Source organism: Aotus nancymaae, unplaced genomic scaffold (genome assembly GCF_030222135.1).
Source record: "Aotus nancymaae isolate 86718 unplaced genomic scaffold, 86718_ANA_hifiasm-v0.15.2.pri h1tg000036l, whole genome shotgun sequence".
Taxonomy (NCBI): Eukaryota; Metazoa; Chordata; class Mammalia; order Primates; family Aotidae; genus Aotus; species Aotus nancymaae.
In genome coordinates this window covers 91,455,947-91,482,779 of record NW_026988450.1, presented here as the reverse complement: position 1 = coordinate 91,482,779, position 26,833 = coordinate 91,455,947, and the positions used below count along the sequence as shown (strand labels likewise).

The 26,833-nt window shown below is 59.5% G+C and overlaps 1 protein-coding gene across 1 annotated transcript in view; it reads left to right on the top strand.

The window, feature by feature from the left end:
* The window catches only part of ZC3H3 (zinc finger CCCH-type containing 3), a 94,212-nt gene that overhangs the window by 39,917 nt on the left and 27,462 nt on the right, over positions 1-26,833 (top strand). The window contains exon 5 of the mRNA XM_064384677.1: positions 21,380-21,567. Coding sequence (XP_064240747.1) covers positions 21,380-21,567 — 188 coding nt within the window. The remainder of the gene's footprint in view (positions 1-21,379; positions 21,568-26,833) is intronic.

Below are 26,833 nucleotides of genomic sequence, written 5' to 3'. Positions count from 1 at the left end.
CGGGGCCTCTTCGTAGCTGTGGTGCCTGCCAGGCAGAGAGGGGACTCTCTTGGGGAAGGAAGCAGCTGGCACAGCACTGGGGAGTCTCAGAAAGCCTGTGGGAGGCACAGTGTGTTCAAGCGCAGAGGGCTGGCCTCAGGTAACAGATGTGAGACCCGGAGACCACTGATGGACTTGGACTTGGCAGTGCCAGACAGCCGTGTAGTGACGGCCCTGGTTCAGCTCTTGCTGTGGGGCTGCTGGCCGGCAGGTGTGACATCCGTGTCCAGGCTTGCCCTGACCCCTGGCTGCCCAGGGCCCTCCTAATCACAGCATCACGTCTGTGCTCTGCCTACTCCAGGACCTCACCGAGACCTTGGCCTACAGATGGCTGCAGTCAGCTCCAAAAGACCGTAGCTGCCAGGACGGGGCAGGGGCAGGTGGTGCTGGTCCTGGGCTGTAGCCCGTCCGAGGTGGGGCTGCTCTGTGGCTTGTGGCCACGTGGACCCCAGGCTGCCCCTCTGGCTTTGTGGTGCACCTTCAGTGGCAGCTTCCTGCTGCTACCCACCCAGCTGCAGAGATGAGGTGGCCGTGACTGGCAGTGGGGTTGTGGGGGACGGGGAAGGGGGCGTCACATGGTGGACAGGTGAGTGCAGAAGCCTCGGGGCAGGCCTGGGTGCCGAGTCCCCCTGTCCTGGCTGTTCTGGGAACCCCTGGGAGGAAGGATGGCAGCCGTGTGGCTCCTGGGCTCGCTCTTCTTTCCTCTGTTACGAGCTTCTTGCGTTTAAGTGTTCGGGATAACTTTTTATTTTGATAGACTTTTGCAGTTACAGAAGTTGCAGAAGTAGTACCCAGGACTCGGTTACCGAGACTCCCTAGTTTGTATTCTGTTTCTTCACATTTGTGGTATTGCTTCTCTGCAGTTTTAGATGCGCTTTTGCACAGAAGCGGGAGCCTTGGTGTCCCGGAGCCTGGTGCTTTGGGGGTGTCTCTGTGGCCATGAGCAGTTCTCCGGTGCTGGAAGGGCTGGGAGTCTGGCCAGGAGAGGCCAGCTATTTTGTGGACTTTTCCTTCCACTGGGCTTATCTGATGTTGTTTTGTGATGAGATGCAGATTCCCCGTTTTGGTGGGAAAGCTGTGGCGACTCTGGCGTGGCCTCGGGCTGCTGGGCGCGGCGGTGCTGGCCTGATCACTGGGTCATGCCGTCCGTTAGTTTTTCTATGGGGCAGGTTACTTTGGGTGATTGTTGGGGGGAAGGGTGAGGACTGAGGGAGCATCCTATTTCTTATTGGCCTTCTGTCTACTCATTCTAGATCTTGGACGGCTTTCCCACCCCTCCTTCCATCCTGTGAGTCGCGGCCTTCCCTGTCCCTTTTGCCCTGAGTTGCCATTGATTTGTTTTAACAGTGCGGACTCAGGAGTCTTACTCCACGTGATAGGCTGTAATCTGCTCTGACTGTGATTTTGGTTCTCAGTTGGTCCCAGCCTTGACTGGTGGAAGCCTCCACAGGCTGGCCTGCATCCTTTCGGTGTGTCCCTTCATTCCTGGGCACATCCTCACGTTCTGCACGGCAGGTGCTCCAGGCTCACGCTGGAGTCAGCTTTTTCTCCGCAGAACCCTGGCTCCTTGGGGTGCAGTGGCCCTCGGCCCTCCATAGCCGAGAATCCTGAGGCCACAGGTATCGGTGGTGCCAAGGTGCCAGCCTGGGGGCTCACGCTGCTGCCCTCTTGAGTCAGAACCAGGGCACTGAGTGTCTGCTCCCCCGCCATGCACACCCCGACCCTGACAGCAGGAGCTCCGCTCCAACTCTGCAGGTTCACTGGCCTTCCCCCATTCCATGTTCCTGGCTCTTGTCCAGCCACGAGGCACCTGCCATCACCCTTAGTCTGTCTGCTCATTTGCTCAGGCCTAGCGCACAAGCTTCAATACTGTTAACAGATACCATGGAGCAAAGCAGGGCTGCTAACTAGAGGTCCACATTTGTTCACGGTTCTTTTCTAGGTAGAATTTACATACGGTGGGAGGTATAAATCTAACAGTCTATGAGTTCTAACAAATGAGTCACCAGGTGCAGTGGCTTGTGCCTGTAATCACAGCACTTTGGGAGGCTGAGACAGGAGGGGAGGTGAGCCTACGAGTTCGAAGACCAGCTTGGGCGACGTAGTGAGACCTCTGTCTCTACAGTTTAAAAAGAAAAAGAAAAGAAAAATTGGCTGAGTCTGCTGGCTCATGCCTGTAATCCCAGCACTTTGGGAGGCCACCTGAGGTCAGGATCACCTGAGGTTAGGAGTTTGAGCCCAGCCTGGCCAACACAGTGAAACCTTGTCTTATTGGAAAAAAAAAAAAAAAAAAAAAAAGAAAAATTAGCCAGGCATGGTGGCATGCACTTGTACCCCAGCTACTCAGGAGGCTGAGTTGGGAGGATCGGTAGAGCCCAGGAGGTCAAGGTTACACTGAGCCATCATTGACACTGCGCTGCAGCCTGGGCCAAAAAGTTAGACTGTCTCAAAAACAACAACAACGGAAACCCCCAGTGCATTTACCTGTGCAACACGTACCTCATGGAGATAAAGAACATTGCCATTTCCCTTCTCTATCCCCTTCCCGATGGAGGCCTCCATCCCCAGAGGCAGCCCTGGCTCTGATTCTCTCACTGTGGATTAGCCGCCTGTTCTGGAGCAGCCTGTGGCTCTGATTCTCACTGTGGATTAGCTGCCTGCTCTGGAGCAGCCTGTGGCTCTGATTCTCACTGTGGATTAGCTGCCTGTTCTGGAGCAGCCTGTGGCTCTGATTCTCTCACTGTGGATTAACTGCCTGTTCTGGAGCAGCCTGAGGCTCTGATTCTCTCTCTGTGGATTAGCTGCCTGTTCTGGAGCAGCCTGTGGCTCTGATTCTCTCTCTGTGGATTAGCTGCCTGTTCTGGAGCAGCCTGTGGCTCTGATTCTCACTGTGGATTAGCTGCCTGTTCTGGAGCAGCCTGAGGCTCTGATTCTCACTGTGGGTTAGCTGCCTGCTCTGGAGCAGCCTGTGGCTCTGATTCTCTCACTGTGGATTAGCTGCATGTTCTGGAGCAGCCTGAGGCTCTGATTCTCACTGTGGGTTAGCTGCCTGTTCTGGAGCAGCCTGTGGCTCTGATTCTTACTGTGGATTAGCTGCCTGTTCTGGAGCAGCCTGTGGCTCTGATTCTCTCACTGTGGATTAGCTGCCTGTTCTGGAGCAGCCTGTGGCTCTGATTCTCACTCTGGATTAGCTGCCTGCTCTGGAGCAGCCTGTAGCTCTGATTCTCTCTCTGTGGATTAGCTGCCTGTTCTGGAGCAGCCTGTGGCTCTGCTTCTCTCTGTGGATTAGCTGCCTGTTCTGGAGCAGCCTGAGGCTCTGATTCTCACTGTGGGTTAGCTGCCTGTTCTGGAGCAGCCTGTGGCTCTGATTCTCACTGTGGATTAGCTGCCTGCTCTGGAGCATCTGTAAATGGAGTCAGATGTTCTCGCATTGCTTCCAGCTTGGCTCACTCCACTTGGCACCTGATTCAGGCTCGTGTCATTGCTGGCTTCACTATGCACTTCTCATCTTTGCCAGGCAGCCTTCCTGTCTTGTTCCACACTTTATTAATTTTACTTGAGTCCCTTGCAGTTTGGGGTGACTGTGAACAAGCCTGCCTCTCACTTGGTTTAAATTTGCGTTTCCCTCTATCCAGTAATGTTGAGTACTTACTCAGGGGCTAACATAAGGCCGTTTGCTGTCTTCCTGTGTGAAAGATCTGCTCAGGCTGTTTGCCTCTTTGTGACCGGTATTCTGTCTCCTCATTCTTTTTTTTTTTTTTTTTGAGACAGAGTCTTGCTCTGTTGCCAGACTGGAGTGCGGTGGCCCAATTTCGGCTCACTGCAACCTCCGCCTCCTGGACTCAATTGATTCTCCTGCCTCAGCCGCCCGAGCAGCTGGGATTCCAGGCGTGAGCCACGGGGAGCCTGGCCCTCACTCTTGGCTGCAGGAGCCCTTCTCTCCCTTGCTCAGGCAGCGTCACCCGGTGGAATGAGGCCTTTGTTCCTATGCAGGGCCTCCGGGTGACTGCCGGGGGCCGTGTTCCTGTGCTCCCGTCCCCTCATGTGTCTGCCTGCAGCACCCCCCATCCCCGGACCTACCACTTCCCTCCCATCCTGACTGGCGCTTGCTCTGGGCTCTGCCAGTGCCGCTGTGCTCTGAAGCCTTGGCCTTCTCAGGCCTTGCGTGGGCCTGTTTGCAGGGGAGTCACAGGCTCTTGCACTGTGGTGTGGGGTCATCTGCAGGAGCCTGTTCTCCAGGCTGGCAGGTGTTTGTGCTTTTCCCAGCCAGAGCCTGGGGCCTGGTCAGAGGGAGGGCTGGCGGGTGTGTCTGCGGGGCTGCCACTGGTCCAGGGCTTCTCATTCATGCTCTCTGAGATGCTCTGGAATTTAAGAAAACTGGTAAATAAATCAAAGCAGGAAGTTCAGCCTGAGGGTGGCAAGGAGTCTCTGCTGGAGCTAGGAGGGTCCAGGGCACTCTCTGGGCCTCTGTGGGATGTGAGCAGGCACCAGTTGTGGACAGCTTGTGGGGTCCTGGGGCCCATCCTGGCTCTAGGGAGGGCCGGTGGGGACACCTCCCAGAGCTCCTCTTCCTTCCCACTCCCAGGCTTCCCCACGTGGTGCTGAGAAAGGACTCCGGCAGGTTTTTTAGAGTTTTATTTTATGGGAACAGGCGGCTACGGCTCCCCAAGTGCTGTAAAAGTTAATGTGATGGCCTCCCTGTGCCTGTGCTCATTTTTATAATTTTTTATTTTATGAAACAGGACAGGGAGCTTAGTGACTTATTACTATTCATTTCGTTTCAATGCAGTAAATATTGATTCAGTTGGGGGTTTTCAATTTAAACCACTCGGCGATTATATAAAATATTACTGGCCTCTGAAATTATGCTTACCGATCCCTTCGGCTGCTCATTAAGGAAGGAGTGCAATTTTTAGATCCCTTTGCCTTCATCATTCTAATAAATGGGCTGAGATACGGTTTTGCACGGAAGGTGCCACAGAAGCTGCTAGCAGGGGCTCGACAGCATGGATGCAGCTCTTAATTTGGAAGTCGTTTCAAAGTGTGCTGTGGCGCTTTCTTTCTTTCTCTGTTTGTTTGAGGCAGGCAGGCAGGCCTTCCAGCTTGCGCTCTTTGGCAGTGCCCGTGGCAGCAGGGCTGAGCTGGCATCCTCCCGAGCCTGCATACCTGCCACCTTCTCCAAGTGTGGCCGAGGGCCAGAGCCCTCCTGCGGCCTCGGCCTTGGTAGTTTGGGGCAGGGAAGAGGAGGAGAGCCAGTCTTGCAGGCCGTGAGCTAGCCCGTGTCCACACCGGGGCAGGGATGTCCCTAAGGGACACCTCTGATCCTTTGGGACTTTTTCCATACAAAGGGAGAGGGACTTTTTCCGGATCTTAGACCCCACCCTTCACTGGCAGGCAGGGCAGATCAGGCCCAGGACACAGGACCCTGAGGAGGGAGCCCCTGGGACCGGGGTGCCTTCTTTCTTTGCAGGACCAGCAGGACGTGCGTGCAGTTAGATGCCCACACAGGTGTGGGTGCGAGGTGAGGCCCTCCGGGGCCCTTGTGACATCAGTCTCTTGGGAGCTGAGCATGAAGCCGGCAGTGGCTCTGGGTCCAGGTCTGTTTGCTGGCTCAGTCCCTGTCCCTGCAGGTGGGCTGCTCTTGGCAGGGAGCTCAGGATGGTCCTGTGGTCAGTGCTGCAGAGGGTCAGGCCAGTGTGTCCTGGACTGAGGGTCCAGATGGTGGGAGTGATGCAGGCTGAGGCCCCAGTGGGAAGAAGGAGGTGGCCGGCACCGAGTCTCTCTCACTGGGCCAGTCCGTGGTGTGTGTCCCCCGAGTATAGTGTTTTCAGTGGGTGGCTGGTGAGGAGCGGGTGCCTGGAGGCCACCAAGGCCAGCACACTCCTCCCCCACCCCAGGCTCTGCCGCCCGACCGGGGCCTATTGGCCCCCGAGTCTCTGTGCCTCTTAGGCCCCCACCCTTTGGTCCCATGCACATCTGTTTTTCCCCTCTTGTTTCTCCATCCCCTCTCTCCACGAGTGTGCCCATCTCTCTATGGTGTGGCCTCTCTCTACCCTCACCTCTTCTATGCCCTCCCTCCTGGGGGAAGAAGCTGCACTCAGGAAACGCTCCTATGGGGTGGGCTGCCAGGAACAGGGTGGCTGAGGGCTTCCTAGCAAAGAGGGAGGCCACGAGGAGTAGGTGCTGTGAGCGGAGGGTGTCCTGTGCCCGCAGGACTGAGGGAGTCGTGCCCTGTTCTGCTTCTTCTCCAGGGCCCATCCTGCACCTGGCCCGCAGCCCTGCCGCCCTCCGGGGTGGCTCTGCCCAGTCCACCCATTCCTGCTGTGTGAGCATGGCCTGCTGGGCAAAGGTGGCAGAGGGACCCGAGAGTCCAGGACAGCGGGTCCTCTGGTGATGGGGCGTGTGCCCCGAGCTGAGTGTGGCACGCTGTGTCTCAGCTGTGGGGCTCAAGATGCTGCTTTGCCCTTTTGGGCTGGCTCCTGTGGGGTCAGGCGGGTGCGAGCCTCGTCCAGGCCCAGCTGTGGGTGACTGTCTCCGTCCCATTGTGGGCAAGCCCTTGGGACAGGACGGAGGAGCTCCCTGGTGAGATGCTGCCACCTCGGCAGAACCACAGGCCATGGCATGGCTCCCTGGGGACCAGCAGTGGCATCACAGGGGCAGGCTGCAGGGAGTCTCTGCTGACAAATCTGGAGGGAGCCTTCCTTTAGTCTACACGAGGACCATCAGGGAGGGAGCCCAAGGGTCCGCTGGGTTTCCTGTGGGATCCATGGAATTCCCCTTAGTCTGGGGAGGGCAGAGCCCCCTCTGCCTGGGCCCTCCTGCCCCATGTGCCCAGCTGTGGACACATGTGTGTCTGCCAGTTGGTGCCTGGGCTCCCTGGAGGGAAGGACACTCGTGGACATACCTGGAAACTGAAAAACCACCCCCGACTGGAAGAAATAAATGTCCTTTTCACCTGGTGCTACCTGGTGCCTTACACAGCTAAACGCCATTTTAATTCCACTTTGCCTTGGTTTTAGAGGTGTTAGTAAAGTATCATTTAAATAGTCTATATATATATATATATATATATAGTTTGGTTTTTTTTTTTTGAGATGGAACCTTGCTTTGTTGCCCAGGCTGGAGTGCAGTGGCACGATCTCTGCTCGCTGCAGTCTCTGCCTCCCGGGCTTAAGCGATTCTCCAGCCTCAGCCTCTGGAGTAGCTGGGATTACAGGTGCCCACCACTACGCACAGCTAATTTTTGTATTTTTAGTAGAGATGGGGTTTCACCATGTTGGCCAGGCTGGTTTTGAACTCCCGACCTTAAGTGATCCACCCGCCTTGGCCTCCCAAAGTGTTGGGATTACAGGCGTGAGCCACTGCGCCAGGCCATCACTATCATATTTAACTCCTTGAATGTATCAACCCTCCAGCCAGTTCTCACACCAAAACGTGATTCACCTCTCAGGGCTGGGCTGAGTATTTGGCGGATGGACAGGGTCAGTGCATTGCACTAAGACCTGGGGGCCCTTCCAGAACAGCAGGCGTGGCAGCTGCGTTGTCTGCCTGCCTCACCCCAGTGCCCCATTGGGGAGGAGGGTGGCAGCAGGTTCTCTGGGCTGGGCCTGGGTGGCCACTGCAGTTGGCATGTGGACAGTGCCTGACGGAGGACTGAGGCCCCCACAGGGGACAGGAGTGCTCAGAAGAGCTGGGCCTGTTGAGGTGGGAGTCCTTCGCCTGGCCACCCCCAACCCCGGCCTCCCTACCTCTTTTCTGTTGTATTGCTGTGTGGGCCCTCAGAGATGGGACTCTGGGTGAGACTCCCACAGCGTCCAGGCCCCAGGGACCTTGCAGCTCCTGAGTACCGTGCAGCCCACCCACCTTCCGCACGGCCCCTTCCCCTGGCCCCCAGCACCTGCTAAGGCCCTGCATCAGGTGCCTGCTGGGTGTGGTTTAGGAACCGCGGGTGTTTCCCTGGAACCGTGTGGCCTGGAGTGTGGGTGGGGGGTGCAGTTCCAGGGACCCGTGGCTCAGGGACAGGCCCAGGGACCGCGGCGGTGGGACGCGCCCAGCACTCTCCTGACTTTCCTGCAAGTCAGCAAGGGTTCCTTGGCCCCGCCCACTCCCCAGAGTCAGGCGCGGTTTAATTTGCGGTTGGACGTCTGCTAAGATTTCGTCCACTTCCCAAGTCAGCACTTAATTGGCAAGGCGCTTGATTTAACAGCGTGGGAGCCTCCACCGGAAAAATGGCTTGAATAAATCACCGCCTGACGCCAGAAAATAGATATAATCTCAGCATTAACTACATTAATAGTAGCAGGAGCCGAATTAAGAAAGCCATAAAGCATAGGCGGGTGGGCATAAATTATGGCCCCAGCTCAGTACCCTCAGTGCTCTGGCTCACAGGGGCCGTCCTGGGGCGGCACTGGGGCGAGGCACCCCTCCCCCGCCCCCAGGCTGCTTCCTGCCGGCTCCTCCCCTGACCTGGGTGGTGGTGGGTTGGTGGGTGGGGCCGGGTGGTGGTGGGTGGGGCCGGGTGGTGGTGGGCGGGGCTCTGTGGCCATGGTGGGAGGGTGCATCCCCCACCCCCATCAGCAAAGAGTTGGCTGAGGGACCCCAGCTCTCTCCTTTCCATTGGCTGCATGTCCTCCAGGACTCCCCCACCCCACCCCACCCAGCTTCCTGGGGCCAGGCTGAGCACTTCCCACCGGGGGTGTCTCCTGCCCAGTGGGTACCAGCAGTCATGGAGGGTGGCAGAGCAGGGGTAGGATTCAGTGAGGGCAGGTACCAGACCCAGCTCCAACCTTTCTCTGGTGTCTGCAGCCTAGAAGGGGATGACATTTGGCTTGCCAGGTAGACACAACTTGATCCCCACCCAGGCCCCATCTCACTCCTCTCATTGCTGGTCTTACGCCCGCCCCAGAGAAGTGCCTTCATCCGGATGAACAGTCCTGGGGGTCAGCACTGCCACTGGCTTGGGGGGCAGAGGGAGCATGGACTGCTGGCCCCTCCTGGCCTCATCAGCATCAGCAGCCATGGGCAGAAAGGTGGACAGCAGAGCAGAGGAGGGTGCCCTCCAGGCTTAACTAATTCTTGGTCAAGTTCAACATGGCTTGTGTTCCCTGTTCCCTTGTCTCCAGCTGGCTTGTTTCTTACAGATTCATGGAACTCCAAGTGTTCAGGGGGGTCACTCTTTGTCATTTTCTCACTTTTAATTTCATGAGGATTTTTACAGAAGCTTTTTCTGTGCACTTAAATTGGTCAGTCTCTTGAAACTTCATGTTTTGATGTGCTTAGAACTGCCTTTCCTACCGAAGATGGCATGAGTTCTAGAAGATTCTCTCGGGCCCTTCCCACTCACACCTACCCCACCAACACCTGCTCTTCTTCTCGCTGCATACCTATGGGCTTTGCCTGTTCCTGAGCTTCGTAGTGATGGGAGCGTGCAGCAGATGCTGTCCCGTGTCTGAGCTTCGTGGTGACGGGATCGTGCAGCAGATGCTGTCCCATGTCTGAGCTTCGTGGTGATGGGATCGTGCAGCAGGTGCTGTCCTACGTCTGAGCTTCGTGGTGACGGGATCGTGCAGCAGGTGCTGTCCCGTGTCTGAGCTTCGTGGTGACGGGATCGTGCAGCAGGTGCTGTCTTGCGTCTGAGCTTCATGGTGACGGGAGCGTGCAGCAGGTGCTGTCCCGTGTCTGAGCTTCGTGGTGACGGGAGCGTGCAGCAGGTGCTGTCCCGTGTCTGAGCTTCGTGGTGACGGGAGCGTGCAGCAGGTGCTGTCCCGTGTCTGAGCTTCGTGGTGACGGGAGCGTGCAGCAGGTGCTGTCCCGTGTCTGAGCTTCGTGGTGACGGGAGCGTGCAGCAGGTGCTGTCCCGTGTCTGAGCTTCGTGGTGACGGGATCGTGCAGCAGGTGCTGTCCTGCATCTGAGCTTCGTGGTGATGGGATCGTGCAGCAGGTGCGGTCCCGCATCTGAGCTTCGTGGTGACGGGATCGTGCAGCAGGTGCTGTCCTGCGTCTGAGCTTCGTGGTGACGGGAACGTTCAGCAGGTGCTGTCCTGTGTCTGAGCTTCGTGGTGATTGGGCCATGTAGGAGGTGCTGTTCTGTGTCTGACTTCTTTTGTTCATCATTTTTCGTGGACTGAGTTGTCTCCCCCAAAATTCATAGATTGAAACCCTAACTAACCTCCAGTGTGACTGCGTATGGGGATGGAGTCTTCAAACAGGTAATTGAGGTTAAATGTGATTATATATGTGTGTGGCTGAAATCACAAGAAGAAAATGCAGTTCTCTGATTTGGAGGCTGGTTCCTTGGTGAGGCCGAGAACCTGGCCCAGTATTTCTAAGGTGCTCTGGAAGAGTAAGCGTTCAGGAATAATGAAGGGCACAGACAGATGAGTCAATGGTGAAGACCAAGAGTCTGGGAGCAGCCCAGACATCTGCTCACCCGAGTGACGTGGGCGCCCCTGGGCCTGAGTGGGTCGGGGGCTTATTTCAATCCACGTGTCTCGATGGGGGACAAAGGCACGTCGGCCCCTGCCTCGGAGCACACGGAAGTCACTTCAGGAGGCCCAGGGCTCGGTACGTAAAAGCTAAATTAACCGAGCTTTCAGAGGAAAACATGAACGTGGGGTAGACAACTATCTCTTAAACAGGGCACAAAGAGTACTACTCATAAAAGAAAAGGCTGGAAACCAGACACTGTGGAAGAGCAAGCCCTCGGAGGCCAGCAGGCGTGTGGGGGTGGAAGACGTCCCTAACAGAAACGAGTTCCCGCAAATCAGCAGAAAGGCGAAGCACATGAAGCAGGCCAACGCCCAAAGTGCCCTTTACAGAAGGGCCCCACCGCGAGGCCCGAGTGAAGAAAAAGATGCCTGGCAGTGGCCGCCGTTGGGACGGGCATGAGGACCCACACTCCACAGCGTGGTGAGAACAGGAGACGGGCCTGCGAATGCTGGCCACGGCCACGGGACGTCCCCAGTGCTCACGTACTGCTGCTTGCGGGCTGGGGCAACTACGGGGAAACGCGTTGGCTTCATCTACCACAGCTCAGAGTCCATCACCCTCTGAGGCAGCAGCTCCACAGAAGTGGTCTAGCAGGCACCCAGAGACATGCCCGAGACAGCAGCTTCATAACTGGCAAAGACGGGAGAGACCCCAGACACCCACCCATCAACTGTGGACACACACAGCGTGTCCATATCATGGAACACTACACAGCAGAGAAAAAGAACGAGTTCCTGCCACGTGCGGTGCTGCAGTGGAGTGACGCGCGCTGGCCCTCCGCCTGCCTGGAAGGCTCCGCACTGGGCGGCTTCGACAACAGAAACACTTTCTCACAAGGCAGGGGGCGCCACATCGAGGTGTTGGCAAGGCTGGTTTCTGGTGGGGTCTCCCTTCATGGCGTGCACTGTTCTCCTGAGGCTTTTCCTCTGGGTGTGTGACCCCGGTGGCACTGTTTCTTCTTGTAAGGACATTAGTCTTGTAAGGACTGGGTCGGGTTCTCGGCCTCACCAAGGAACCAGTCTCCAAATCAGAGAATTGCATTTTCTTTTTCTTGGCATTTCAGCCACACCCATGAGTACCTTGAGCGCCGGGCCCGTCTGTCTCCCTCCTGTTCTCTGCTCCGTCCCATGCTCTGTCAGGCACACCTGCTGTGGATTTTTCCTAAGTTATTTTAGCGTTTTGATGGATTTTCTTTGTATGTTCTGACTGGTTTTTGCCGGTGTCTTGCAAGGTTGGTTTTCACACGTCTTGACTTCATAATTAGTTCCTGGTTATCCCTCTTAAGCGAGTGGGTTTTTGTTGTTGAGGCTTGTGGGTCTTTCCGTGGGTTTTGTAGATACCACTGTCCTTGCAAGGGCTGCACGAAGTTTGCTGAGGTCACCGCCCCTCTCCAGGGGAGCTGAGCTGGATTTGCTGTGTGGTCTTTGGAGGGGCTTTCCCAGGGTCTGGGAGTGGGGAGATGTCTGCTGAGTCTCTTTAGACAGCAGTGACCTGTGGGGTCCTTGAGGGCCTAGGCAGGATTCCTGGCCAGCCTGCCCCTCAGTAGCCAGCACAGGCAGAGTGGTTCCTGGGCTGATGACCCAGCCCAGAGGGTGGCACAGGTGCAGAGGGTCGAGGGCCCACCAAGGACGGCTGCACCTGGCCGCCTGGCCCCTCTGCCAGATGAACTCAGAGTGGGACTGTAAAGTCCCAGTAATACTTGTTTTTTGCAGTTGCCATACAGAACACCAATAGCTTCAGCTGAAATGGATTTTTAAAAGTGTCATTTTATGGAGAATTTTACTTTCCATCTTGTTGTTTATTAGGCTCTTAAAGGGAAAGCTTGTAATGCATCCATTGATCGAAATACCAATTGAATAGATGTGAGGCCATAAAATGCATAAAATAGTCCCAGCCCCTCATAATGGAGCATGATGTTTGTAACGGAGGCAATGCAATTAGTATTGCCCCCTGCCACCCAGCCAGGCTGCAGGGACACCCCTCAATCCTCCTTTTTTTTTTTTTTTTTTTTGAGACGGAGTCTCGCTCTGCCACCCAGGCTGGAGTGCAGTGACATGATCTCGGCTCACTGCAACCTCTGCCTTCTGGGTTCAGGCAGTTCTCTGCCTCAGCCTTCCGAGTAGCTGGGATTGCGGGCACCTGCCACCATGCCCAGCTAATTTTTTTGTATATTTAGTAGAGACAGGGTTTCATCATCTTGGCCAGGCTGGTCTTGAACTCCTAACCTTGTGGTCCACCCACCTCAATCAGTCTCCCAAAGTGCTGGGATTACAGGCATGAGCCACTGCACCCAGCCTCCTGAATCCTTCTTATTCATTACTGGAGTGAGATGGGGCAGGAGTGCCCTTGGAAGGAGCAGTGCCCATTGAGGATGTCCTCAGGTGTCACAGAAGAGCCTCTGCCCCATGAGTCAGCCTGGGGCCCTAGGGAGCCAGCCCTGCCCAGCCTCAGCTGGACCAGCTCCACTCAAGGCTGTCCCCGTCCTCTGGGGTCCCCAAACAAGGCTACTGTCCCCAAGGCCACATGGCTCTTTCTGCTCATGGTGCCCCTGGCCTCTGGTGCAGGGGTCTCAGCTCTCACCCAGGCCTATAACCCTGCCTGCCTGCTGGAGGTGTATCCTGGAAAGCCCAGGAGCTGGCCAGTCTCTGCAGGCTCCCATGCTGGGAGGTAGATGCTGCGGGTGGTGGGGTGGTGACAGCAGGAGACTAGAGGGCCCATCTGGCCGTGGTGCCGGAGCCCCTGCTAAACAGCAGCTGCTGCCCCAGGTATCTGGGGGACCCTTGGAGCTGGCGAGGGTCCCATGGTCTGGGTATACGAGATTGGAGGACGGAGAGCCAGACTTGTGTGAGTAAGTTAGGTGGTTGGAGGAGGCTCCTTCCTGTGAGATCAGGTGGTCATAGCCATCGTGAGGCCTGTGTGGCCACCACGTAGTCAAATTGCAGTCCTGGCAGCCTCGAGCCCTTGGACACCCAGCCCTGCCCCTTAGACCATGGGGGCAGGATCCAGGAGATGAGAGCCCATCTAGCACCCCCACCATATGCCTCTACTCTGTCCAGCCTGCTCGCCCCTCCCTGCCGGCCCCTTGGAGCTGGGGAGGGCTCTGTCTTCAGGACATTCTATGGGTCCTTGTCCAGTAGAATCACCTCTCCTGCATTGTCCTAGGCTGACCGGGCTAGGCTTCTCCAGGTGAGGGTCCCATGTAGCCTGGCCAACCCACTTGGGGGCTGCAGCAGCTCAGCACCAGAAGCTGGAAGGGAGGCTTCCAGCCAGCTCCGCACGTGCACACCCATGGACGCACATGCATGCTCGCCCCCCTGAGCCAGCACTGTGATGGGGGCATCAGCGTTTCCAGTGGAAAGCCCCACTTAAGCAGTTTAGTGCCTGTCACGGCGAGGCTCTGCCTGACCTACTTGGGGATTTGCTGCGGCGCCACCTCCCCCGGCCGCTCCTCTTCTGCTGACTTCGCACTCCCCGCTTGGGCTCCGAGCCTCGAGAAATTGTGTTCCATTTCCTGAAAAATGCTTCCCCTGTTGTTTTCCCTGTGTCCCAGCTGGCCTGCCTGTCTCCTGCATGTCGCCGCTGGCCCGGGCGGCCTGGCCCGGTTTGCCAGGTCCCCGGCCCACACACACGGGTGTAAACCTGGAGGTCGTGTCCCCACGGCCTGGTGTCTGCTTCTGCGCTCCTGCGTCTTCTGGCTGCCAGGGCCAGGCTGAGACCGCTCCGCCCTCGGCCTCTCCTGCGTCACCCTGCGCTCCTGTGTCTTCTGGCTGCCAGGGCCAGGCTGACACCCCTCAGCCCTCGGCCTCTCCTGCTGTCACCCTGCGCTCCTGCCTCTTCTGGCTGCCAGGGCCAGGCTGACACCGCTCTGCCCTCGGCCTCTCCTGCTGTCACCATACTTGTGCCCCCGAGGGTCTTTCTACATCTGCATGTTGCACGTCCCCATGTCACCTCCATAGCACCCTGGCCGTCGTCCCAGGGAGGCAGGGACAGGCTTGGCCTCCTCGGGGCTCTCAGTACCAGAGATCTGACCCTGCCTTCCTCCCTGAGCCCCGCTGCTCCCTTTGTTCTCAGAGAGCCCATCTCGCCCCAGCCTGCATTCCCAGCACCTGGCCCTTGCTGCCTGAGCCCGCTCCCTGCATCTGCTGACCAAGCCCCCTTGCCCATCTCCCGACTGCTGGACACCTCCCTGCCACAGGTCTCCTTCCTGTCTGCAATTGACCAGGGCCTCCTGACGCTTCCCCACCCCATGCGGAGCCCCAGAGTGGCACACACTTAGGTGTGTTCTCGCAACACACATTTACAGAGCCCCCTGCATGCCCGGCACATCTTCAGGCCAGGGGCACAGCTGCAATCTTGGCAGATATGGGAGCCCCTGTGCTCAGCATCCCCAGTGGTAGGTAGGGCCAGCCTCCCCAGTGCTGTGACATCTGTGCTTGGCCTCAGGCCTTCCCTGGGATCTGGACAGAGGGACAGCATGTGCAAAGACCTGGCGCCAGGAGGGAGCACGGTGCTTTCCAGAAACAGGAACTTCCCAGGGGGACTGGAGTTCTAGGCTGGAGGGAGGCTGCACGGGGGCCATGGCCAGCGAGGACCTGAGTGCCTGGCCCCTCAGGGCCTTCTGACATGGTCAGAAGGGGGACCCACTGCAGGGTCTTGGCAGGGACTTGATCAGATGTACAGTTTTCAAACCAACTGGCAGGGCAGGATGGGTGCAGCCCCATTTTCAGCTGTGAACCAGGGCGGTGACCCAGCGGGCTCATGCAGGCCTGGGGCTCTGAGTGGCATGTGCAGGCCCTGGGTGTTGTCTCAGAGCGGGACTTCTGTCAGAGGTGAGGCTGAGGGCCCTGGGCATGGGGTCCGAGTAGAGGCTAATAAGGTCCCTCGTGGGAAGAACTGCTGGCTGGAGCTGGCTCCTGGGCCTGGCTGTGGGAGCAGGAGGGCCAGCCGGGGCTGCCTGTGTTTAACATACAAGACTGGACCTGGATTGGCAGCAGTGGAAGGTTCAGGGCAGCAACTTGAGGGTCCTGGATGGTTCTTGCTGTTCCTCTCTGCCTTTGGTTTCTCTTCCAGGGTCTGATGTCCTCTCGCTGGCTCCACTCTGTGGCGGTGGCTAGCAGGAAGAAAACTAAATCCCAGCCCTCCTTGCTGTGAGCCCCTGGCAGGTCTGGAGGGTCTGAGCAGCTCTTCCCTCTGCTGGGCACGGGGCCACCTCTCTGTTCCCAGGGCTTCTCCTCAAGCACAGACACAACCTGACGGAGTTCTCAGGGGCTCTCGTGGCGGGGCGGCGGGGGGGCGTCTCCGAGACTGGCATGGGGACTTCAGGAGGGTGGGAGGGAAGGATGCTGAGCGGCTGTGGGGAAGGAGCCCCTGGTTCCCGTCAGTGTCTCTCTCTGGCTGAGGGTCTCTGGTCCCACTCTGGTCTGTGTTGGCCTTTGTGCAGCCCTAGGTGGCAGCACTGGCCCCAGGAGCTGGGTTGGGAGGATGCTCCGGAGAGGCCTGGCCTTCCCAGGGCTGCCTGCAATCTGGCCTAGGCCTGGAACCCCTGGCCACATGACCCCAGGCCTTGGAAGACCCCCGCCCTGTTGAACAAGCCACAGACCCTCAGGGAAGGCCTCCTGGGCGGCGTGTATCTGAAGGTGCTGTGGGACTGGGGAATTGCACGTGTCCGGCCAGGGCATCCTGGGGGCTGGGCTTCCAGGGGCTGTAGGGTGGAGGAGGCCTCCCCCAGTCCCCGTACCACCTGTGCCTGAGTCAGGAGAGCAGGCCTCTTTCCCGGCCTGCCCACCACACCCCTGTGCCACCGTCACGCCAACTGCCAGGCCCAGCACTCTCTGATTGGCCTTGAGGCTGGGTCCCGTGGCATGGAGACACCACAGGCAGCACGCACAGCAGGGCGCAGGGTTGCTCAGAGGGCTGCACTTGCCTGAGGAGCCACGTCAGTTTGTCAGATGTGTTTCTGCTGAACTGGGGCTTCTGCTACTGGGAGCATGAGTGCTGAGGCCGTCATCCCGGGGCAGGCAGTGCACGGGTGCTGTGTGCTGTTCATGCACTGCCCTGGCCTCAAGGCCACTGGTCTGGTCTGTGTGTGTGCGTGCGCATCTGTGCCTGGGAGCCATGACGTGGCCTGGGGTGAGGCCCCTCTCAGCCTGCATGGCCCATGCTACACGGCCAGGGGCTGCTCTGACTTGCCACCGGCCATGCCCTTAGGGAACGTGTAGAGAGTGGGTGTCCAGGGTTGGCCCTCAAAGTCCTTGTGTGGGCTACCTGGCAGCAGTGGCCCAGGCTGGGGCTTGCAGGCCCAGGAGGCTGGCACCTGGCAGGCTGTGCGTGGGCATGCCTTGTGGATGCCAGCAAGGGCTGCGCCAGGTTTGCCCCTGGGCTTTCAGGAAAACCAACACCTCAGAGCGAGCCTCTCTTCCATCTTGCCCAGGTCCCCAGCACCACTGAAATCCTGGGACAGGCGGAAGGAGCCCCTGTTGCTCCCTGTGCCCAGTGGGGCTGGCAGCACTCAGGAGAACAGAGGGGCCTAGGCTGAGGCAGACAGGGGCTTTCAGAGACAGGAGGTCCTGGGCTCAGCCCTCCAGGTGCCCTCACTGCCCTTCGCCAGCCCGGACAGCCTGTGGCCTGGAAGTTTCCAGCTCCTCCTCAGGCCGTGCTGCATGGACAGCTTCTTTATAAACCCACTTCTGTGGTGTGTGTGTCTTTCTCCCCATTACCGCTGCTTTTCATTTAAAATGTTATCTCCCCCTCCTGGCCTTCGTGCCCCCCCAGGGGGGAGAGGGGAGGCCCAGCCTCGCCCTGGTGTAGTCAAGGTTATGGTGATAAATCCTGGGGCATTGTCACTTCTATTCGGAGTAAATTGGCTGGCCGCTTTCGGGCTGAAGGAAAGATAATTTGCTGTAGTATTTCAAATGGATTAGAAATGGATTTGAAGGGAAAGTTCATGCCTCCCATTACAAAGGCGAGAAAGAAGACTATCTTAAGGCACTGTTCCCTCCCTGGCCTTCATTATCCACGCTTAATACCTTTCCTATTTTCCAGCGTTAATGAAATTTCCTGGCGGCGTGGGCCTGCCGGACGGATGGGAGAGGCCTTTAGATCCGCAGCTCCCGTTGCAGAAAAGGAATTACAGAGCCTTGCCGTGAGGGCAGATGCGCGCTCCGGGTCCTTGGCCCTGCTATTATCTCATTAATTTCATCCCCCTTCTCAATGTAGTTCGTTTCCAAAGGCCGTCCTCTCCATTAGGGTCACAATTTACTGGAGTGCTGTGACACCCACGGGTGTGAAAATGGTACAAGGCCCTCGCCCCACGCCCTCCCAGCACCCTCCTGCCTCAGGTTCCAAAGCCAGCCAGGCAGCCAGGGCAAGGTAAGGGGCGAGGGCAACCCCAGACAACTCTCTATCACCCCCACCAACCTGCGCAGGCCCTGAGGTTCCACCACACATCTTCCCAGGATGCAGCTTCTTGGAGTGAGGCTCCCGGGCTGGATGTGCTGAGCCCTGGGAAGCACCCTGCCCCATTCCCAAGGCCCTGGGCTCCGAGGCGGGGGGCTGGGAACATTCTCAGGCGTGGAGAGCAGGCACAGAGCCTGGGGCGGCTTGGCAGGGGCTGCCACACCCCCATTCTGCCCAGATCCACGAATGTCCTGTGGGTGCCCTCCAACTCCAGTAAGTTGTTTTTTTAGGAGAGAAGAGAAGGGGACAAGCTAATTGTTCGTGTTTGTCCATAAGAATGAGCGGGGACATGGCCGCCACAGCGCCTAGCCAGACCGAGCTGAGGGCAGCCCTGGTGGGTGGGGTGGTCCTAGAAGCTCCCTGACCCCCACAGGCCCTGTGCCTCTGCACCCACCAGCCTTTCCCTGGGCCTGGCCAGCTGTGGCTGCCCCTGAGGGAGGGGAGCAGGTGCTACAGCTAGGCCTCGCCCTTCCCCGGTGCCTTTGGAGAGCCACAGAGGGAGTGGGGGTGGCCCGTGCTCACGTGAGCCTCAGTCAGGGGCACACTCCCGCAGGTGGGTCCTTGCAGGCCTGGGTTCCAGGCCTCCCTCCCCGCCGTCTCCTCAGGGCATCCTGGCCAGAGGCGGAGAGCTGGGTCAGCCCTGCTACCTGCTTGTCCCTCTTGCTTTGTGGCGGCTGGGGTTGAATCTAGCCTGTGCTGTGGGCACGGTTGGGCACGCAGGAGTGGGTGTTTTTCCTGAGTGTGCAGCCACTCACCAGAGCCTGTGGGAAGGCAGGGAGCTGGGGGCTCCCAGGAGCAAGTTCAGGCTGGCCCTGAGTGGCCCCTCGCCCTGGCCCCAATTGTGTGATGGCCAGAGGCTCTGTGAGTGGCCAGTGCACCCTGGCCACCGGCCCCTTCACCCTCCCAGTCCTGCCCAGCCCTGGGCTGGCGTAGGAAGAAGCAGCTGCCCTGTGGGCAGTAAGACCCCTATGCCTCTGTGTACCGAAGGGCTGGTGTGGAAGCTGTCCCAGGGGCCTGCCAGCCATCTGTAGTGGCCAGGGCCCTGCGCTCAGCCTGACCATGGGATTTAGGGTCAAGCTGAGTGTCCCTCAGGCAGTGGCCATAGCTCTTGTGGAAGGTCAGAACCTGCGTCTGAGCCCCCAGGGCTGATGGGGTTCTCCGGCTGAGGAGCTGGTGCAGGAGGTCTCGCCCTGCCTAGCCCTCCTTCAGGTCTGGTGCCAGGGCAAGGCGGAGGTTGCCTGCAGGCGCCCAGAGGCCAGGGCTGCACTGGGACCCCAAGGTCTGATGAGAGGCTGGGGGTCTGAGTCTGGCTGGCAGGATGCACATCCTCTGACCCAGACAGTGCCCGGGGGGCAGCTGGAGTGTGCAGGGCACAGACAGGATGGGTGGGAGGCAGGGGCCAGCAGACCACTCAGCACTGCTAGACCCCTTGGTGGGCTCTTTCCCGCCAAGATTGGTGTTTGTGAACTTGAATTGTAATTAAAGGAAACTGGGTTAAGTGCTCTGGCCGCCGTGCTTGTACTTACCCTCAGCTCCGTCCTGGCGCCGGGCTCTCTCTGCTCCCATTCTCTCTCTAATGGGCCCTTGGAGGCCCCCAGCTGCCGAGAATTACCCCAGCTTGCAGGCAGAGAGACCAAGGCCCGGAGGGCTTGCAGTGCTGAGAGGTGGGGATGACGGCTGAACCCGACAGCGGGGCTGCCCCATTCCCAGTACCCCCAGGTCTGTGGGCTCCTCGAGGGTGGCTTCGATACCACCAGGTCTGTCAGCTCCTCTCGGGTGGCTCTGATACCCCCAGGTCTGTTGGCTCCTTGAAGGTGGCTTTGAGGACTGTGCTGCTGTCCGCCTGCACCTGCCCCATCCAGCCAGACAAGTGAGCCCCACCTTGATGCATGCTGCATGCCTGGGTCCAGGGGTACCCTACCCTGGCCAAGACCAGCTGGATAAAGGTCTCCTACAGCTGTGGCAGGGTTGGGGCCCGTGTACTCCACAGCAGAGGGGCCTGTGCAGCTGTGGCAGGGTTGGGGCCCCCGTGTACTCCACGGCAGAGGGGCCTGTGGCAGCTACAGGGTCAAGGGGACCCATGTGGCACGGGGCACTCTGGCCTGACCTGCCCATCCATGCCTCCCACTTGGCTGGTCCCTCTGCCGCCTGCCTACTCATGGCTACCTGGGAGGGATGGCCCAGCACATGCCTGCCCAGATTACTGAGGGCTGTGGTGTCCACTGCACGGGTCATGGCAGCCCGAGCTTAGTGTGAGCTAATATGGAATGAAGCTCAATTTGCATGAGCAAATCACTGCCGAAATGTACTCTGGCAGCTCCGTGCCCTGCAGAGGGCTATGCCAGGCCCTGAGCCCCCACCTTGGGGCTGCCTGCCCGTGGCGCTGCAGGGCTGTGGGTGTGGCCAGCAGCTTCGGGGAGATGCCTCTGGAGTACAGCTCAGGCCCCTCCTGTCTTGCTCTGTCCCCGGGCTTCCCCAGGAGCTGTGGGGTATCTGGCAGGAGTAGGGGCTGGCAGGGCTCAGGGTCCACTGGCCTCGGTCTCCTCCTCTAACCGGGGTCATTGGCTCAGCTAACTCCAGGGACTTTTCCGGCCTCTTCAGCCCTTGGACTTGAGGCAACATCAGTGTTTCCCCAAACAGCCTGCCTGGCTGGGGGTCTGTGAGGCTGCCCCTGTGCACGCTCAGTGCAGGGCTCTCTGAGCTGTGGGTGAAGGGGAGGCAGGATAGGTGGAGGGGAGAAGAGGCAGGGCAGCCTGCCGACCCTATGGTGTCTGTGGTCCTGAAGGCCAGGATGGCATGTGCCGGGGCCATGTTGGTAGAAACAGCCCCAGCCTTGAAGCAGACTCAAGGGGAGCCTCAGCCCAGGTGCCAGGGGCCATGTGTGCTTCTCATCAACACGTGGACACCTTGCAGCCCCTCTGCCCTGCATCCCCAGGGACCCTTGCCCCGCAGTGCACAGCCAGGTGGTCAGGGCCCAGGGGTAGTTACATCCACGGGAGAGGTATGCACTGGAGGAGCATGCTGCCCCCTCACTGTGTTCCCAACCTCATAAGTGGGGTTGGGGGCGCCATCTCCTGGGACTCCTTGTCAGCATTCCCTGATGACAGCCAAAATGTCCCTGATGTGAGGGTTGGGGACCAGAGGGGGACAGAGGTCTCTCGGCAGCTGGGCCGATGGCCTGTGGTCGCCCCAGCTGCGAAGGTTGGGAGTAGGTGGGGGACAGAGGTCTCTTGGCAGCTGGGCCAGTGGTCCGTGGTCGCCCCAGCTGCAGTGTGTACCCACCGTGAGTGCTGCTGTCCCCCTTGGGAGGCCGGCCTGGGCTTGGCCCCTGGCACTGACCTCCAGAGCTGTAGTCTGTCCTGGGGCGAGGTTTGAGGGGCATTTCCTGTCTCTGCAGGTCGCTGGTGCTGAACCGCCTGCGTCCAGTTGCCATCGGGGGTGGGAAAGCCCAACCAGGCTCCCCTCGGTGGCGGAACAAAGGCTACCGCTGCATCGGAGGGGTCCTCTACAAAGTGTCTGCCAACAAGCTCTCCAAGACCTCCGGCCAGCCTGGTGATGCGGGCAGCAGGCCTCTCCTCCGCACAGGTGAGAGGTGAGGGTGGGGGCGCCAGGGGATGACACCGTCCAACCAGTGTGTGGTGGGCACTGCAGACCAGACCCCCTAACCTCCGACATGCCATGGCTACTCCAGGCCTTGGCTCAGGCCCCTGTCTTGGGGAGGTGGTCAGGGGCCTCAAGCTTCCAGGGAGCCAGTCCAAACAAGCACTTCCCAAATGGGTCACGTCCCAGCCTGGGAGTTAATTTCACTCTTCATACACCCAGTGCCTTCATAGCCATCCCTAGTGAGAGCGACAGGGCAGCTGGAGATTGGAGGGTGCCAGGAGGCCTTCCTGTGCCATCCCCCGGGAAGGGCCCTGGAGTGGCGACCGGCTCGCCTGGCTGAGTGGCCCCTGATTTTCCGTGGGGTGGGGGAGAGTTGCTCACTAGCGCCCTGTTTCGCTTTTGGACAAAGGATAAGGCCAGGTACGGTAAACACGCCCGGGCGAGCGCACACCTGGGGCCGCGGTGCCCGTAATCACATTGGCAACGCCTCGACAACTGTGTCTGGAGGCAGCTGGCGCCGCTGCCTCGCACCCTCCCAGCCCAGGGAAACAGGCTCAGGAGAAGGAAATGCTTTGGATTCACTTATCCTACAAATTAACTAGAAAAATATTTTTGTTTCAGTCCAATTTTACCCCTTCTTGTCCATCAAAAAAAAAACGTGGGGAGATTGCAAGTGGTGTTGAGGTTGCAGAGGCTGGGCGGTGCCAGCTCCTCAACCCACCTGGAGCCTGGAGGGAGAAAAGGTTTAGCACCTGGAGGAGGTAGACTCTGAGGGCAGGGTCTGCGGGGGTCAGAGGAGAGGCAGGGAGCATCCCTCCCTGGAAGCCTGCCTCACTGGCCGCCCTGCCAGGCTCTGCTCCTAACGTCCATCTCTGGGCTCCAGGGGCTTCCAGGCTGCTTCCCAGGCAGAGTCGCTGGGCACGTGTTCCCAAGGAGCAGCATGGGGGCCCTGGCACCTGCCTCGCAGGGCTTTCTGAGCCACACTGGCTGGCCAGTGCCTGTGCCCATGCCTGCAGTTGGTGGCTGGGGCTGGGGGACCCAGTGAACTGAGCAGGAATAAGCCCCCACTCGCTGAGGATCTAGTGAGAAGCCCTGGGTCCCCACCTAGGCATTGTGTGACCCCAGCATGTGCCTTGAGGGACTGGGCTGTGTGATCTATGCGTGTGGCCTCATCTCTGCTTTACCCTGGTGATCAGTGCAGGAGCTGGCTCAGAACATGGGGGCCTTGGTGAGGCTCTGCCTCTGGGGGATGCTGCCATGGGTTGGGGGACAGGTCCTCCTGTCACCCAGCAAGGCCTGCTATGGTTACCTGTGACCCCAGAGCTTAGTGGTCCATGGGGCCCTACACACAGCTGTTGGTATCATGGAGGGCAGCAGCCTCGGGTTCCTCTCCAGCAGGCGCCTCCCTGAGTGAACAGAAGCCCATGCCCAGTCTCTCGCATGCCCAGTCTCTCCCAGGTGCCTGCGGCGTCCAGCAGCCACTAGCCATGTGGCCCACAGGGAGCCTGAGCAGAGGAGCCCCTGGGGCCGGCAGCTGGTGCTCTGAAGACACTGTGCTTGGCCTCCCGGGATGAAGCCAAGAGGTGGCCTCTCTGCTCATGCCGGCTGGTCCCACCTTCCCCCGAGGCCTCCTTGGCACAGGCCAAGCTCCATGCTGGCTGGCACGGTCCTGAGTGCACTGACCCTGCAGGCGCGGTCCCTGCACTGGCTTTCCTCTCTGGTCCTGGAGGCGGTGGGCAGAGCAGCCAGGCTGATCCCTCTGCCCACGGAAGGGCACCCCAAGCCCTCACCTGCCTGCCCAGGTGGGAGGGTGCCCTGCACCTTCCACGGATGCTCCCTCTGATGTCCTAGTGCAGGGGGCACAGGCCGAACATGAGTGAGGATTCCGGGGGCCCAGAGGTGTAACTACGCAGACTTGTGTCCAGTCAGGCGGTCAGGGAGGCTTTTCTCATGAGCTAAAACCTGAGAGGAGGCCAGAAGGGATGGGAACAGCAAGAACCTCCCCAGGCAGCCGTGTGGAGGCATCACCGGGCATCGCAGGACCCTGCGCACAGCCGGCGGGGCAGGGTCATCTGCCTGGCACCACTGCACCCCGTTGAGAAAGCTCCTGGTAGTAATGATGATAATAATGACTGAGGTTGCTGGTTAAGGGCCAAGACAGCAGCCATGGAGACCGTGACGTCCTGATGTTCCTGAGAGCCCCAGGCGGCCAGGACAGGAAGTCAGTCGGTAGGCCCTGCCCTGCTGCGAAAGCTGGAGCTTGGGAGGGGATGCCCACTGTCCTTTCTAGATCCAGAGCCCATTCGAGGGACCCACCCACTCAGGGAGCAGCCCCCACCGTAGCAGCTACTTCCCACTCCCTGCACAGCGCCAAGGCCGGCCCCGCCTCTTCACACCAGGTCCAGTGTGTCCTCGAGACTCTCTCCCCCATCTTCAGGCTCACACACCATGCACTTATGGGACCCACGGAGGGGCTAGTGGCTTGGGTCCGTCTCAGCCCTCGCTGGGATCCCGCGGCCCGTGTGTGTTGGGCTGGGTGGGCCTGTGGGGGAAGGTGTACCTGGTGCCCCGGCTCCTCCCATCCCTCAGTGTCCACAAGACGCCTGTGGCAGGCAGCAGGCAGGTGGCAGGCTTGCACTTAGCCCCCCTAAACACGGTGCCCACCACCTGGACGGCGCAGGGTCTGAGCTTTGGGAAGGAGGGACTGTATGGCTGGCCGCTCAGCAGTGGGGAGGAGAGGGAGGGGCCTCCACACTCCTCCCTGGGAGGCTGCGGGCTGCTGCGCCTCCCCTCCAGTGCCAAGAGCTGAGCTCCGCAGAATCTCGCCTTCCCATTTACACACATGGCAGAGTCCCGGCGGGCGCAGAGCCCCTGACATCACCTCACTGTGAACAGTCCATCCTGTGCACTCTTGCCCACTGGCCCCTGCCTCTGTTGGCCCTTCCTCTGCCCCAGAGCCATCTGAGAGCCAGTCTGGTCCCCCCAGCCCTTCTGGGCCCATCTCACCCCTGCACCAGCAGCAACCCAGAGCTCCCTTGGTCAGCCTCAGCAATGCAAGCAAGGAGGACCTGGTGCACAGAGGCCGGTGTCAGCCAGGGTGGGCGGTGGTCCCGGGGCCTCCTTGCTCCCACCTCTGTCTCTGGGAAGGTCCCACCTGCTGTCAGTTAGGGCTAGGGCTGCCGGTGTCCTGCTGGCCAGCCTTGGTGGCGACTGTGGCAGTCCTGGGGCTGTGCAGCACCCAGGGAGCCCATACCTGCCCTTTGGGTTGGCAGGCGAAACCACTGCTCCAGATGCCTGGGCCCCCACCAGTCCCGCCTCATCGTGAGGAAGGTAGATGGCTCCCAGCTGTGGGATACTGCTGATCGGCCCACTTAGAGAAACGATAATTAAAGAAATAAATTTTCTCCCCTAGTGTCAGCAGAAATTTGACTTCAACAAAAAAGCGCAGCCTTCTTGGAAGGGGTAGGGGCGCTGTCCTGGCTGGCCCCGGGCTCTGGGCCCCTGATGGCAGAGGGTAGTGTGGCTCTACCCCAGCTTCCCTACTCCCTGAAGCCCAGCCCTTCCTCCCGGTCCGCCTGCCACCTGAAGGGCTCAGCTCCAGGGCCCCTCCCTACATACTCCGGTGTGAGTACCCAACGGGCAGGGCCCACGTGTGGCCACTGAGAGCCTGACGGTCCTTGTGGAGGAGCTGTCTCAGGCCACAGGACTGGCTTTGGCTGGTTCTGTGTCCCCAAAGCCCCCAGGCCAGAGTGAGGCACCTGTGGCCATGGCCCTCCCTGCTGCTGGCCAGCTGCTCCGTGTTTCCGGCACGTGGGGCCTCTGCGCACCTCTGCACACCTCTACACCTCCCCTGCTCGTCACCTGCCCAGCCTCTCTGAGACGATGAGGAAGGCCCTATCCGCACGCCCCCACATCGCCTCTCCTGGGGCATCCTCTGCTGCTGGCCGCCTTCTGCCAAGGGTGCCGCTTCCATGTGGCAGATGGATATGCCCTGGAGGACCTGGTGGGCGTGCTCTGAGCAGACCAGGGCTTGGTGCAGCTCTGCCTGACTTCCTGGGAGAGGGCCGGCCTGGGGGTTGGGGCTGCCTGTGTGCCCTGCTTGTCATGGACATTGTCCCCCGGGCCAGGCAGCAGCCATCCATGGGGTGCTGGCCGGAACGGGCTGGAGGTGCTGAGGAAGCCCTGACCGCAGGCCCCCATCCCACTTACCCTGCAGAGCCTGACATGAGCAGTGCCCAATATCAGGAGGAGCCCGGCCCAGAGCGGAACTGGGGCACTGAGGCACTGAGCAGGGGGTGGGGCTGGTGGGGGCCATGTCTATTCTAGGAAGGTCCTGGGGAAGTGAGGGTTCTCTGAGTGCATGACACCTTCTGCTGTGGAGTTGCTGGGGGTTATTCAGTTGAACTTTTTAGCACCTCAGGCAGCCCTTGCCTCGTTTCCAGCCAGCTACTTTGTGCATTTTTTAACACTGCAAAGCATTTGAAAAAGTGCCTCCTGTTCTTCTCAGAACTCCTGCCGTGAGCCTCACGCTGGCGTTTTTTTTAAAGAGCGCAGAGTGGAAAGGGAAGTAACAACCCCGAACCCCGGTCCTGCCAGGCAGGCGCGTGACTCCAGCGTGTCCCTGGCTGGGAGCAGATGGCGCCGTGCTGTCACCGGCAGCCGGGTGAGAGCCTGGGAACCAGCATCGCCGACAGGCTGCCACGTTGCCCGTCCCTCACCACACCGTGCTGCCTGGACGGGGGCCTGCTGCCCACTCGAGGACAAGCGTCCTGTCCCAGCCTGAGAACCCCTCCCGCATTAGCCCCCAGCGCCAAGACCCTCATCACCCTCCCCACACCCCCCAGGTTTCTGCCTTCCTCAGCGCCCCCTTTCCTGCCCCCAGGCACCATTACTAGCTCCTGCTTCTGCCCAGCCAGGTCCTCCACTCAGCTCTGGAGCTGCCCTTTGAAACTTGAGATGGACTGAGAGTGGGGCAGTAGGCAGGGTCCCAGAGGGCAAAGGGCAGCAGCACCACTGACCCCAGCCAGCGAGCTCGGGGCTGGATGCAAAGCACAAAGTGAGGAGTGTGGGAGGCTCCAGCCTGGGGGTGCAAAGGAGCGGGAGCCTGTGGTGCTGGGCAACCTGGGAGAGTGAAGACAAGGCTGCTCTCTGGTGCTCAGAGTGGGACAGGGCGGGGCAGCTGTGGGACATCCCTTTTTAAACCAGGATGGCTTTGTCATCACCTCAGGTTCCCAGAATTTCTGCGTGA